The sequence below is a fragment of the Hyperolius riggenbachi genome, chromosome 11 (assembly GCF_040937935.1).
Source record: "Hyperolius riggenbachi isolate aHypRig1 chromosome 11, aHypRig1.pri, whole genome shotgun sequence".
NCBI lineage: Eukaryota > Metazoa > Chordata > Amphibia > Anura > Hyperoliidae > Hyperolius > Hyperolius riggenbachi.
Window position 1 is genome coordinate 117,861,715 of NC_090656.1, and position 14,382 is coordinate 117,876,096.

At 46.1% G+C, this 14,382-nt stretch overlaps 1 protein-coding gene across 1 annotated transcript in view; it reads left to right on the forward strand.

Moving 5' to 3' along the window:
* Positions 1–14,382, forward strand: part of LOC137537857 (mucin-2-like) — a 350,759-nt gene that overhangs the window by 33,995 nt on the left and 302,382 nt on the right. The window contains exon 4 of the mRNA XM_068259807.1: positions 14,034–14,172. Coding sequence (XP_068115908.1) covers positions 14,034–14,172 — 139 coding nt within the window. The remainder of the gene's footprint in view (positions 1–14,033; positions 14,173–14,382) is intronic.

Genomic DNA, 14,382 nt, shown 5'->3' on the forward strand with positions numbered 1-14,382 from the left:
GATGTGGCAAAAACATCTGTAATTAAACTTTTTTTCATAGTAGCATCATCATTTGCTCAAAAGCCTATGACTTATGTTCGTAATGTTTACATTTAGTTCCTGTCTTTGCTGAACTTATTAGCCTTAATTTTATCTCCCACATAAGAGGCACATAAAGATTTATTGTCTGTTTCAGTTCTGTTTATTGTCTCTGTTCAACTCTTTCAGTCTTTAGATCTCTGCAGCAATGCTCCACTACAGAGATAAGAGTTCTGCTGGTGATGTTTACAGTTGGTTCCTGTCATTGTTGAACTTGACCTTAATTTTATCACCCTAGACCCTAGTCAATCTCTGTGGTATGGGGGCAGGACAGGAGTGGTGGGGGATCGATGGTCCATAACTTTGCTCTGCATTGAGCAGTACAGCACTTGCAGTTTGATTGAAGCTTGATACAGTTCTGCTGAACTCAGAATTAAACTTGCTGTGATAGAGGTCGATCACTAAACAAATAAATGGAATAATGATCAATTGGCTAGACATATTGAGGCATTATTGACCTGTGTATGACTAGTGAGAATGAGGGAGCAAAACTGACTAATTTGGTCTTGCAGTGAATAAACTCCAATATTGCTTTACAAGATCCTCACAGCTCGAATGCCTGGTACACACCATGCAATTTCCCGTCAGATAGATAGGTCAAATGGATTATTTCTGACAGATCCGATCATGATTTTGGAAATCCATTCTGACTTTTCACAAATAATTGATTCAACCCATCTATCTAATGGGAAATTGAATGGTGTGTACAAGACATTACAGTCAGTCACATTTGCCACGTGGCAGGCTTAGGCAACAATAAAGAAGTACAAGGGGCCATCACATTTTCAGTGTAAACAATCATGAAGATGATCTTAACCTTCTGCCGACCGCGTCACGCCGATGGGCGTGGCCGCGGTGGCAGCCCCAGGTCCGCCTAACGCCGATTAGCGCAAAGTCCTGGGGCTCTGCTTTGCAGGAGATCACATGCTGGCTACGTGCGCATCTCCTGCTCGGTGGGCTCCGCTCCGCTCCGCCTTCAGTCTCCAAGCGGCGATCGCCGCTAGGGAGACTGTTAGACGACATAATCGCAGTCTAAGTAGTGGTACAGCGCTGCGATCAGCAGCAGCGCTGTACTGGGGACAGCCGTGTGACATGGCTGTCTCCTCCATATGCTGGGCAGTGATTGACTGTCATAGGCTGAAGCCTATGACAGCTGATCACGCTGATTGGCTGGCGGAGGGAGGGAGGGAGCAGGGCTACAAGGAAAAAAAATAGTCATCTTTATTTAAAAAAATGTAAACATAAATATTGATTAAAAAAAAAAATAAACACAGGAGGGGCGATCAGACCCCACCAACAGACAGCTCTGTTGGTGGGGAGAATAGAGGGGGGGGGGATCACTTGTGTGCTGTGTCGTGTGGCCCTGCAGCTTGGCCTTAAAGCTGCAGTGGCCAATCTAATGAAAAAGTGCCTGGTCTTTAGGGGGGTTTAACACTGCGGTCCTCAAGTGGTTAAAGAGAACCAGAGATCAATGAAAAAAAGATTTTATACATACCTGGGGCTTCCTCCAGCCCCATCAGCATGGATCGCTCCCACACCGCTGTCCTCCGCTGCCTCTATCCCCTGGTACCAGGTCCCATCTCTTCAGCCAGTCAGGGCCAGTTGACGCACGCACAGTGCACTCCCTCCGTACTGTGCAGGCACATGCGTAAGGCAAGCGCCAGCAAGATGGAGGGAGCCCCTGTGCATGTATACAACCGGCCACGTCCTGCGGAAGTGACGGGACCCGGTACCGGCGATAGAAGCAGTGGAGGACAGCGGCGTGGGAGCGATCCATGTTGATGGGGCTGGAGGAAGCCCCAGGTATGTATAAAATCTTTTTTTTATTTTTCAAGTTCCTTCATCTCTGGTTCCCTTTAAATCTGCCTCGCTGTATTCACTTTTGTTGCCAGTGGCTTAGACATTGGACAACTGAGAAGTATGTGGAGGCTTCCATATTTATTTTCTTTTAAACAATACCAGTTTCCTGGCAGCCCCGCTGATCTATTTGGCAGCAGTAGTGTTTGAATCGCACCAGAAACAAGCATGCAGCTAATGCCAGGTCTGACAATAATGTCACATGATCTGCTGCATGCTTGTTCAGGGAGTGTGGCTAAATATATTTGAGGCAGAGGATAGCCAGGAAACTGGTATTGCTTAAAAGTAAATAAATATGGTAGCCTCCACATACCTCTCGCTACAGTTGTCCTAACCACTTAACGACCGCCTAACGCCGATAGGCGTCGGCAGGTCGTTAGTGCCTTTCCATGCCAGTTCACGGAGGGTGTAAATGTAAACACGCGGGGAAGAAATCGCCGCTGTTTACATCATACGGCGCTGCTGCGCAGCAGCACCGTAAAGGAGATCGGCGATCCCAGGCCTCTGATTGGCCGGGGATCGCTGGCATATGATAGGCTGAAGCCTGTCAGTTCCTGCGTCGCCCAGGGAAAGGAGGGGAGGGAAACCAGGGAGGGCGGAAAACGCTGCGGAGGGGGGCTTTGAGGAGCCCCCCCCCCCCCCCCGCTAGGCACATGTGAGCGGCAGCGATCAGACCCCCCCAGCAGGATATCCCCCCTAGTGGGGAAAAAAAGGGGGGGGGAGGAGTCTGATCGCCCTGCATGCCTGCTGATCTGTGCTGTGGGCTGGAGAGCCCACGCAGCACAGATCAGCCAGAATTCCCCTGGTCCTTAAGTGGTTAATGGCTGTGTTGATGTTATTGCACAGCAAATAACCTTACACTGTTAGAAAAGCTGTACACTGACTGCTCTACAGAGTATCACAGTGTCATATCTTCAGTGCTGTCTGTTCCATGAAAAGATGAAATAGAATATTTACAAAAAAGTGAGCGGTGCACTCATTACTGTGAGATGCTTTATGCTGGGGAGACATCCTTTCAACAGTGTGTGTGTGTGTGTGTGGGGGGGGGGGGGGGGGCTAAATGTATTATTCTGCTTGGGGCCCTGCATGGTCTTAATCCGGCTCTGCTCACCACTATACCACCAACACTACAGGCTGAAGCCAGCCTAGCTGGCCTGGGAAGGATGAAAAGCTAGGTTGCCATGCAACCATTCCTGCTAACCTAAAGCTTACTTGTGTCTTACAACACATTGGCTTAAAGCTGGCCACTAACGGTCCAATTTCTAGCGAAAAATCGTTCGAGCGATCAGAAATTCTGATCGGATTGGTTGTAAATAATCTCCATTGGTGGACACAATCGATTATGAACGAGTGAAAAAAATGTCGCCTAAATGAATTTTCGTCGAACGAAAATTTGGATTTTCTTGGTGGTCGTGATAGATAGGAAGCAATGATTGGTTAGTTGATGGTGTAGTGAACGATTTTTCGTCCGATCAGAATTTCTGATCGCTCGAACGATTTTTCGCTAGAAATTGGACCGTTAGTGGCCAGCTTTAGACTTTACCAAATCCTATGCTCCAATATGGGGAAGCTTCTCTGTTTGCTAAGTGTGGTGTCACAGTTCACTCATCCCTTAATTACAAGAAAGACCCAGGAGTAGTCTTAGCTACCGTAATATCTATGTTACGGCAGGGCCCTTATTACACTTTCTCTTACAGGGCTATGGAAACCCCTTTGCCCATGCGATAAAGCGAGGTGCAAAAATTAAATCATGCCTAGCAGAGGATGGGTTCAATCCATCAACCTCTGGGCTATGGGCCCAGTACACTTCCACTGTGCCACTCTGCTTACATTTGTATACAATCTTCAAGTTTAAGAAGGGTACATTAGTTGAAATAGTTACACTACAATCTATGTTACAGCAAGGCCCTAATGACACTTTCTCTTAAGGGGCTGAGATTGTATACAAATGTAAGCAGACTGTAGGAGCGCCGGCGAACCGTTCGGGCCATCTCTAATCTTAAAAGGACATTTTTAGGAGAAGGAAGATAGATACAATTGTTTATTTTATTAGTTTATTTTCACCTTTAAAGACTAGGAGCACAAACCATAGCAGGATCACCCACAAGCAAGCTAGGTAGGTCCCTGGGGCCTAGTGGGTTTCGAGGGGGCCAATTCCCACTTTATCTGTCCCGTCTTCTACCTCAGATTGCCAAAAGGACCATGATGATGGGCCAAATCTACTACCTTGACTAAGGCCCCATTTTATCTGAATCCATCACTGACACAAACATACAATCCACTCATATGCATACTAGCAATTGTGTTGATACTAAGTATGACATTTGTTAAACAGGACTTAGAGAGTAAGCACCAGGTTTGAGCCTGGCTACATTTTTTTTTATAAAACATAGCAAGACAAGGCAAGACACCAAGATCAGGGTCGTTTCACACAAACATGCCAGTAGTTATGAACTTGGAGGCCAGAGTTAAATCCAGTGCTCTTTCTTTATTAGCCCTGTTTCATGATGGTTACAGTCTGTTTGTTAGCATCAACACTGCATTGCTAGTATGAGTGAAGTTAGTAAAATGTATGTTTGTGTCCTTTTGAGATTAGTTTTTAACATGCTGTCTTACCCCAAGAGAAGTATGCAGAAAACCCCCTGTGTTTACCTATAGGGTACAGGACATAAACCCTTGTGATTGCTAGATTGGCAGCAGGGAGCTCCATGAAAGAACAAAACTTTATAAATAGTACAGTAAAAATATTTTTTAAACTCAGTAAAATTACATTTTGCTGTGGTACACTGTAATGCATTCCAAATTATGAATACACATTTCATACAATTAATGAAAACAGGGGGTCCCTACACCTCTTTAACCCCTTGTCACTAATTGTAATATTCATGTAATTGAGCGTAATTTTGCACACAACATTAGTGGTTAATATAGCAAAGCCCCCATACATGCTATCATCACCAAAATTGCGCCATATGTTAAGAGGAATAGTGGGAACAAGCCATATGTATATATATTGTAACGATTGGTGTCAGCACACAGAGAGAATCTGATTATTGCTGATCTGCAGTATCACCAACAATACAGATGTATACCTGATTATTGATGATCTGCAGAATCACCAATAATACAAGTATGTCTAACCTCTGGACACCTAATAAAGTGTAAGTGTGGGGCGGGAGATACAGACACTACTGCAGCCAGTGGACACCTGAGGAGCAGGTGGCCTCCTGGCTGTGCAGAGACTATCTCTTTAAGAGGAGGAGATAGTGAAGCAGCCAGGCATTCCCTGATAGTATAGGAATCAGACTGTACTGCAGACAAGGATTCCCTGATGGTTGAGAAATCAGACTGTACTGCAGCTAAAAGACTCCCTGATGCTATAGGAATCAGACTGCACTGCAAGGAGGACTCTCTAGGGAACAGGAGGTCCTTGCAGCTAACAGACACCTGGTGGTTTAGTGTCAAAGATAATACAGATAGACTGATAACTCGAGGAATGAGTGACAGCCAGAAGGGTCAGACAGGCCAGGTCGGCAACACACGAGCATATGAGGTACAGAGACAGAAGACTGATTTGGTAACCGGGTACAGGCAAGGTTTGGCAACTGGTAGACAGATAGGCAGAGGTACCGAATCAGAAAGCAAGGGAGAGGTCAGGAAGGCCAGAGGTCATAACAGATATTGACAAGTACAATCCTAGTCTGAGGTGTGAGGTCCTTGGTCTCGACACCCAGGAACTAGTCTGATAAATAACACAGTATCCTATGCTTGGGTGTGAGGTCCTTGGTCTCAACACCCTGGAACTGGTCTAAAGTATAACACAGCAATGACACAGTAATACTAAGCTTGGGTGTGAGGTCCTTGGTCTCAACACCCTGGAACTGGTCTAAAGTATAACACAGCAATGACACAGTAATCCTAAGCTTGGGTGTGAGGTCCTTGGTCTCAACACCCTGGAACTGGTCTAAAGTATAACACAGCAATGACACAGTAATCCTAAGCTTGGGTGTGAGGTCCTTGGTCTCAACACCCTGGAACTGGTCTAAAGTATAACACAGCAATGACACAGTAATCCTAAGCTTGGGTGTGAGGTCCTTGGTCTCAACACCCTGGAACTGGTCTAAAGTATAACACAGCAATGACACAGTAATCCTAAGCTTGGGTGTGAGGTCCTTGGTCTCAACACCCTGGAACTGGTCTAAAGTATAACACAGAATAATGACAGAGTAATCTGGCTAAGTGTGACACACTGTATGATCTGAGTGAGGTCTGAGTGCTCACGTAAGTATTCGCAATGGCAGACAACCAGCAACTGACAAGCAAGATCTATATATACTTGCAGTGCTGTGCAGCTCCGCCCGAGCCACTCAGCCAATCCAGAGTCCAGCTGGGATCAGCTGATTGGCCTGATCAGCTGATTCCCCTTCTGCTGGTATAAATGTCCTATCGCCTGGCGCGCGCACGTGTAGCTCTCCATCTGTGTGCACTAGAAGGTGCAGACAAGCCAGACATGTGTTGTTGCGCGGAAACCGCCGGTCTGAACGTGGAGATAGCCGCCCTGTCACTAGACCGCGCGGCGGCATCTCGCTGTTCATTACATATATATGGCGAGTATATATTTACTGTGATACGCTTTGAAGGTAACCTAAAGTGACACTAACTTACCTGGGGCTTTTTCCAGCCCCATGTAGTCGTCCTGGTCCCTCACCATCATTCTGCTCTCCTTTCTTTAATCTCTGTGCCTCTCCAAAATTTGATCGGCGATCGGCACAGTTACAGTTTTTTTCAAACTGCGCTAGTGCAGAATACTCCCGGCCTCCAAAGCATGATCAAGGCATGCGTGGCCTAAGGCTGTGCCTGCAGCTTTCGGACAGGCACAGCAGCTGAAGGGAAAAGAGCAGAAAGACAGTGAGGAACAAGGTGAATTAAACTGGGGAACTTATTGTCACTTTTGGTTCCCTTTAAAGTGTACCACAGCAAAATGTCGTTTTACCAAAATGTTTTTCCTTTCAATTTTTAAAATCGATTTTCTAAAGCACATTTGGACAAGCCCACTTATTTTGGAATAAGGTGCTGTGGACTGATGAGACTAAAATTATGTGGGCATAACAAGGGGCGTTGTGCATCTAGGAAAAAGAACACAGCATTCCAAGAAAAACACCTGCTACCTACAGTAAAATATGATGGTGGTTCCATCATGCTGTGGGGCTGTGTGGCCAGTGCAGGGACTGGGAATCTTGTCAAAGTTGAGGGACACATGGATTCCACTCAGTATCAGCATATTCTGGAGATCCATGTCCAGGAATCAGTGATAAAGCTGAAGCTGCACTGGGGTTGGATCTTTCAACAAGACGACAACCCTAAACACTGTTCAAAATCCACTAAGGCATTCATGCAGAGGAACAAGTACAACATTCTGGAATAGCCATCTCAGTCCCCAGACCTGAATATAATTGAAAATCTGTGGTGTGAGTTAAAGAGAGCTGTTCATGCTCGGAAGCCATCAAACCTGAATGAACTAAAGATGTTTTGTAAAGAGGAATGGTCCAAAATACCTTCAACCAGAATCCAGACTCTCATTGGAACCTACAGGAAGCATTTAGAGGCTGTAATTTCTGTAAAAGGAGAATCTACTTAATATTGATTTCATTTCTTTTTTGTGGTGACCAAATATTTGCACCTGCCTGTAATGATCCGCTCAGCTGGATGCACTGGCAGACAGCTGTTTGACCATTCCTCTAGTCTGTGGGCTGCAGGTCTCTGCAAGAGAGACCTGTCTTTCCATTACAAGTTTCTGGTCTGTTCTGCTGCTGAGGAATTTGCATACACTCGTTATGCAAATCCCCTACCTGCCTCCTTTGATGACTGGCAGTATAAAGAGCTATGTTTCCCAGAGTCCTTGGCTGGTCATAAGGGTTAGTTCCTGTGAAACACTCGGTGGAGTGTCAGCCTTGCTCATTGTTGAAGATTAGCTTAGAGTAACTTCTGAAACTGCACTAGGCAGTTTCCCTAGTGCAGTTAGGGTTGCATATCTGTTTTGTTTGTCTGTTGTGATTGTCCTGTCCCAGCGGTGGTCGACAGGAAATCGTTCTGTGTGTCTGGGTGCTAACCGGAACAGTGGTTGTTACTGGTAGCCCCTTCTGATCTGTCTTCCTGGATCGCACTAGCCTCCTGCGCTAGTGCTGTGGATCCTATCTCTCACTTGTTCCTGTTTTCGTGTATCTGTCTTGTCTGCTACGAATGCTTGCTGGAGGCTCGGTGAGGTAACCGTTAAGCAAGCGCTCGCGTCCTCTGTTTCATGTTTGTCTGTCGGTGGTTAGTTAGGCGTGCTTGTCTCTGTTGTGCTTATCACACGGAGACCGCGCATAAACGCGTGCACTGTTGCGAATGAGTGCGGTGTTTGCGTTTAGCTAGCGTTTGTTATTTTCCTTATCTTCTCATTGAATTATTCGCTGTGCCTTTGCTAATCTCGTGCTCTGCCTTGCTGTAGCCTTGTGTCACCTCTGGCAATCGCCTCTCTCGCGATTGCGTTTCTACTGCTGTTGTGTATGCACCGTCGTGGGTTGGCAACTAGTTTGGTGCACACATATACAATCTGTCCCTGTGCTCATTCTCTTTCGCAATCGCTTCTCTTGCGATTGCGTTCTCACTTGGTTTCTTTTGTTGTATGTCCGCCGTCGCAGGGTGGCGGCTAGATTGGTGGACATACATACATTCCTCATCTGTGCTTATTCCGTCTTGTGTCACAGTTAGCAATCGCCATCTCTGGCGATTGCCTTCTCTCCTGTTCTTCATGGTTGTGTGTGCACTGTCGCGGGTTGGCGACTAGAGTGGTGCACACACATACCCTCTGTCGCTTTGCTCTCTCTCCTTCAGGGGTATCTTGCCCTGCGTTTCTTCCCTTCATGCAATTCCTGTCTTGCATCTGTGGCAGGGCAGAGGAGCGGTTCCTCTGCACTCCACACCTCCACCTGCCGACAGGAATTTCCCTCTACAGGTGCGTTGCACCTTTTGCTGGGTTCCCTCAAATTACACATTTGTGGAAGATTTCCGCAGTGTCAGCGCACGTCTTGTGCGCTGATCACGGAGAGAGTTCCACAATCGTTACAGTATGACCAGCCAAATCGAAATTCCCAGTGTAGAGGGAATTTCCGATTTGTACGATTTGGTCAAATATGGGTCCTGTGTCTTTAAGAGCTTTAAGATACTGGACTCTGAAACCAGAGATGAGTTTATATCAAAATGTTCCAGATTCTTGGCAAATCCTGAATTTCAGGCCACCAATATTTCCACTTGGAGTGGTCAGATTGCTTACAATTGTTTCCAAGGAGATCTGTTTGTGTGGGTGGATGAGTATGCCAGACACGAAAATCTGAGACATAACCCTCGCAGATTTCTGAGTCATGTATTTTCTCGTAAGCTTAGAATTCCCCTGCCAGGTTATTTCTATGAGTTTTTTTCCTGCAGTGCATGACGCTGATCAGATTAGGTTATGAAACATTTCTGTGTCATTACCCTATGTTAATGAGTTGGTGCTTGCAGGCCAATCTGCTGATTTGGCTTGTCAGCCAAAAGATTTGTTGCCCCTAGCAACCACAGATAAAGAGGTAATTTCTGTCAAGTCTGAAATGTGCAAAACCATTCAGCATGATAATGATGTTTACTATGATGTTGCTCAGTCTCCGGGTTTTTTGCCCCAATCCAAAGCTTATGTGGATCCTATTACAGGTAGGATCGCACACTATATTAAAGCAGTTAAAAAATCTGTTCTTGTTCCTGAACTCCACCCATATGGAGATTATCTGGATACTGGCCTGTTTGAACCTCCATTTGCCTCATGGGACATTGGGGCCTTGATGGAGGAATTTGATTTTGATTGGAAAGCCTTTTGCGATTTTTACATCGCAAAAAGCGAAGATGTTTTGAATGATTGTCTCGATTCTATGTACCTTTTGATTGATTCCGATGAATGTGACGAGGGTGATGTGGATCTGGTGATTTATGTATGGCAGACGATTTTGGATGAGTTGCACACACACCAATCAATTGATTCCAATAAAGAGGTATTGTTGTCGGATGATTGTTCCTGCCTTTCTGGGGTAAAGCATGTGAGTCGTGACATTGTGCGATTTGAAATGAGTGGGTGTGCCACTGTGGTTGATTCCTGTGCGAATCCTGGAGGATTCTCTCCTGACTGCGTGCAGTTTGAATCTGTGTGATCTGATGCCTGTTTCTCTGATGTTCCTGCAGATTGTGATCAGCATGAATGTGCCAGTTTTCTCAAGGATGTGTGGGACCCCTTGTCATTTAGAGACAGATCTTTAAGATCTTCCATCTGTGATCCTGCTATGGCGAAAATTCCTAAATTATGCAGCATCAAAAGTAAAATTAATATGTCTAATAAAGTTTTTCCTGATGTTGTCGCTATTTCTCACCCTGTTCACACCTGTAAGGGCCCGTTGCCTGGTGACAGTTGCTCCAGTGTTTCTGTCCTGAACGCCTTACAGTCTTCCCCGCAGATCGCGGAGGTTTGCGCTATGGAAGCGTCAGTTTCACAACCTAAAGCGATTTTTGATTCGCAAGTTTTGCGTTCTGACTCCTCGGATTTGACATTGTTAGCCGAATCTAAGAGTGAGACAGCGCTTTGGTTTTGCGAATCTGATGCTGAAGCTTCTTTGCTTTGCCCAGAGAACCTTTCTCTGAATCTGCCCTGTACCATGAATGAAAACATGATCTCCACTCGCACTGACATTTGTGAGTCCCTTTCTTGCTCTGAGGAAAATCCTGATTCTGCACCCTGTACTCTGGATGAGTTAATATGGCCTTGTTTAGAGTCTCCTGCAGTGTCCCTAAAGTCCTGTCTAGGTATTGCTACTATACTCACCTGTTTTTCTGCAGTTTTGGAGTTGCAAGCTAGTTTGACTGCTACGCAGAATTCTGGGTGCAGCGAGATTAAAGTTAGGGAGTCAGTGTGTGTTCCAGTAAATATTCCTGTACGTTCCGCTCATGATGATGAAATTCAGTCTCAGTTTATGGTGGAACCTTCCCTGGGACATCTGCCCTGTCCACAAAATAAAGGTCCAGTTTTGCCCTGTAACATGGATAGTTCAGAATCCTTCTTAGAAAACTTGGAAAATGATATTCCTGAGGTCTTGTCTGATGTCCTGGAGACCTCCGAGTTCCTCCCAAAGGGTGCAGAACTTGTAGGAGAGGTCTCCTGCCCCCCAAGTCCTTCTGAGGTGTTGCCCACTTCAGTAGGCATTGCTGTTGTGCTGACTACCTTTGCAGCTCTGGTGGAGCTTCACTCATATGTAGTCAATGATGATATTACAGTCACAGAAAATTCTGAATTTAAGTCCGAGTCTTCTTTTGAAAGACCAGTACCTGTGACCTCCACTCATAATAATGGCAGTATTTGTATAGCGCCTTTCTCCTGTCGGACTCAAAGCGCTTGCGAGGCAGCCACTAGAGCGCACTCAGTAGGCAGTAGCAGTGTTAAGGAGACTTGCCCAAGAAACTCCTTACTGAAATAGGTGCTGGCTTACTGAACAGGCAGAGCCGAGATTTGAACCCAGGTCTCCTGTGTCAGAGGCAGAGCCCTTAACCATTACACTATCCAGCCACTGCTCAACTCATGATGAGTTTCTGCCCGGTACTGGTGTTGGTCTTGTCGTGTCGGACTCTGAGGTTGGCAGTTCCCCGACATGTTCTGAGGTTTCTCCTGTGCTGGTGTACCCCAATGTGCTCTGTGACCCAGAAAGCCCAAGTGTGCCTCGGTTACCAGCATGCTCAGATGCTTCCTTGGTGGAGACATGCTCTGATATGGCCTGCCTGCTTGCATGCCCAGAAGTGGTCCCTGAAAGTCCTGATGTTGATGGGTGTCCTCGTAATTCTGAATCCAAAATAGTCATTGGTTCCATAGGAGGGCTTGATAGTTCTCCATGTGAGCCTGGTGATTGTTCTGCCCTCTTGGGATCTCTGTGGAGCTTCAAAAGGTTCTGGGAGATTCCGGGAGAAATTTTGCTTGGTACCCTGGATAAGATCAACAGTGGCTTTTGTGTTGTAAGGGACACTTCGAATAGGTATTGTGGCAGGTTTGGTATTTTCGGACGCTCCCTGGAAGGTGGTGGGTATTGTCTGGAGGGTGTCGATGGCTTCTTCTCTGGCGTTCACAGTCCTGATGGGTGTTATACTGAGACTGGTAGTACTGATGGGCATGTTTCGGTGGTGTTTGCTTCCGATGAGGTCGGTTCGGCTGGACTGACTCTGGAATTGGGCCTTGTCGGGCTGCCCCGACCTTCATGAGTCTTCAGTTAGAGTCTTTTGTAAATATCAGTTTAGAGGCTCGTCTGGAATCTGACCCTAGAGGGGGGGGGGGTACTGTAATGATCCGCTCAGCTGGATGCACTGGCAGACAGCTGTTTGACCATTCCTCTAGTCTGTGGGCTGCAGGTCTCTGCAAGAGAGACCTGTCTTTCCATTACAAGTTTCTGGTCTGTTCTGCTGCTGAGGAATTTGCATACACTCGTTATGCAAATCCCCTACCTGCCTCCTTTGATGACTGGCAGTATACAGAGCTATGTTTCCCAGAGTCCTTGGCTGGTCATAAGGGTTAGTTCCTGTGAAACACTCGGTGGAGTGTCAGCCTTTCTCATTGTTGAAGATTAGCTTAGAGTAACTCCTGAAACTGCACTAGGCAGTTTCCCAGTTAGGATTGCATATCTGTTTTGTTTGTCTGTTGTGATTGTCCTGTCCCAGCGGTGGTCAACAGGAAATCGTTCTGTGTGCCTGGGTGCTAACCGGAACAGTGGTTGTTACTGGTAGCCCCTTCTGATCTGTCTTCCTGGATCGCACTAGCCTCTTGCGCTAGTGCTGTGGATCCTATCTCTCACTTGTTCCTGTTTTCGTGTATCTGTCTTGTCTGCTACGAACGCTTGCTGGAGGCTCAAAGAGGTAACCGTTAAGCAAGCACCCGCGTCCTCTGTTTCATGTTTGTCTGTCGGTGGTTAGTTAGGTGTGCTTGTCTCTGTTGTGCTTATCACGCGGAGACCGCGCATAAACGCGTGCACTGTTGCGAATTAGTGCGGTGTTTGCGTTTAGCTAGCGTTTGTTATTTTCCTTATCTTCTCATTGTATGATTTGCTGTGCCTTTGCTACTCTTGTGCTCTGCCTTGCTGTAGCCTTGTGTCACCTCTGGCAATCGCCTCTCTCGCGATTGCGTTTCTACTTTATACCTGCTGTTGTGTATGCACCGTCGCGGGTTGGCGACTAGTTTGGTGCACACACATACAATCTTTCCCTGTGCTCATTCTCTTTCGCAATCGCTTCTCTTGCGATTGCGTTCTCACTTGGTTTCCTTTGTTGTATGTCTGCTGTCGCAGGGTGGCGGCTAGATTGGTGGACATACATACATTCCTCATCTGTGCTTATTCAGTCTTGTGTCGCTGGCGATTGCCTTCTCTCCTGTTCTTCATGGTTGTGTGTGCACTGTCGCGAGTTGGCGACTAGATTGGTGCACACACATACCCTCTGTCGCTTTGCTCTCTCTCCCTCAGGGGTATCTTGCCCTGCGTTTCTTCCCTTCGTGCAATTACTGTCTTGCATCTGTGGCAGGGCAGAGGAGCGGTTCCTCTGCACTCCACACCTCCACCTGCCGACAGGAATTTCCCTCTACAGGTGCGTTGCACCTTTTGCTGGGTTCCCTCAAATTACACGCTTGTGGAGGATTTCAGCAGTGTCAGCGCACGTCTTGTGCGCTGATCACGGAGAGAATTCCACAATCGTTACACTGCCTAATGTTGTTTAAACAATTATTGCGCACTTTCTGTAAATCCAATAAACTTCATTTCACTTCTCAAATATCAATGTGTGTGTCTCCTATATGATATATTAAACTGGCATTTTTAGCGTAACAACTAGCAACTTATACAGGAAAATCATGACGATTAACAAGGTTGCCCAAACCTTCGCATCCCACTGCTGTATAAATAATAGTTCAAGGCTGCATGAGCTACTGGTTTGGGGCCTTACATTATTATTTTTCTGCGATAGCATTGTTTAACACTCCTATAACAGTTTGTCTTCTTTTTGTGTCAAAGCACTTGCAAAGATGGGTTGTGGAGCTGTGTCCGGAAGCACTGTCCTGGGCTTTGTGCCCTGGAGGGAGGTTCTCGCGTTACCACGTTTGATAAAAGAACCTACAATTTTCATGGTGATTGTTCCTACGTCCTAGCAAAGGTGAGTCACTGCAATGTAAAACATGACAAATGCATTTTTTATAGAAAACATCTAGGGGTTTGCCAGCCAGAATATGTCTTATAAAAATGTTGTGTGCTGACAAAATGTATAATCCAAAGTGTTTATTTCTTAGAAAACTCCCTTTGTTTAATCAATGTTAAATCGGACATCACAGCAACAAAAACAACTTGAAAAAGGTCAAACTTTTGT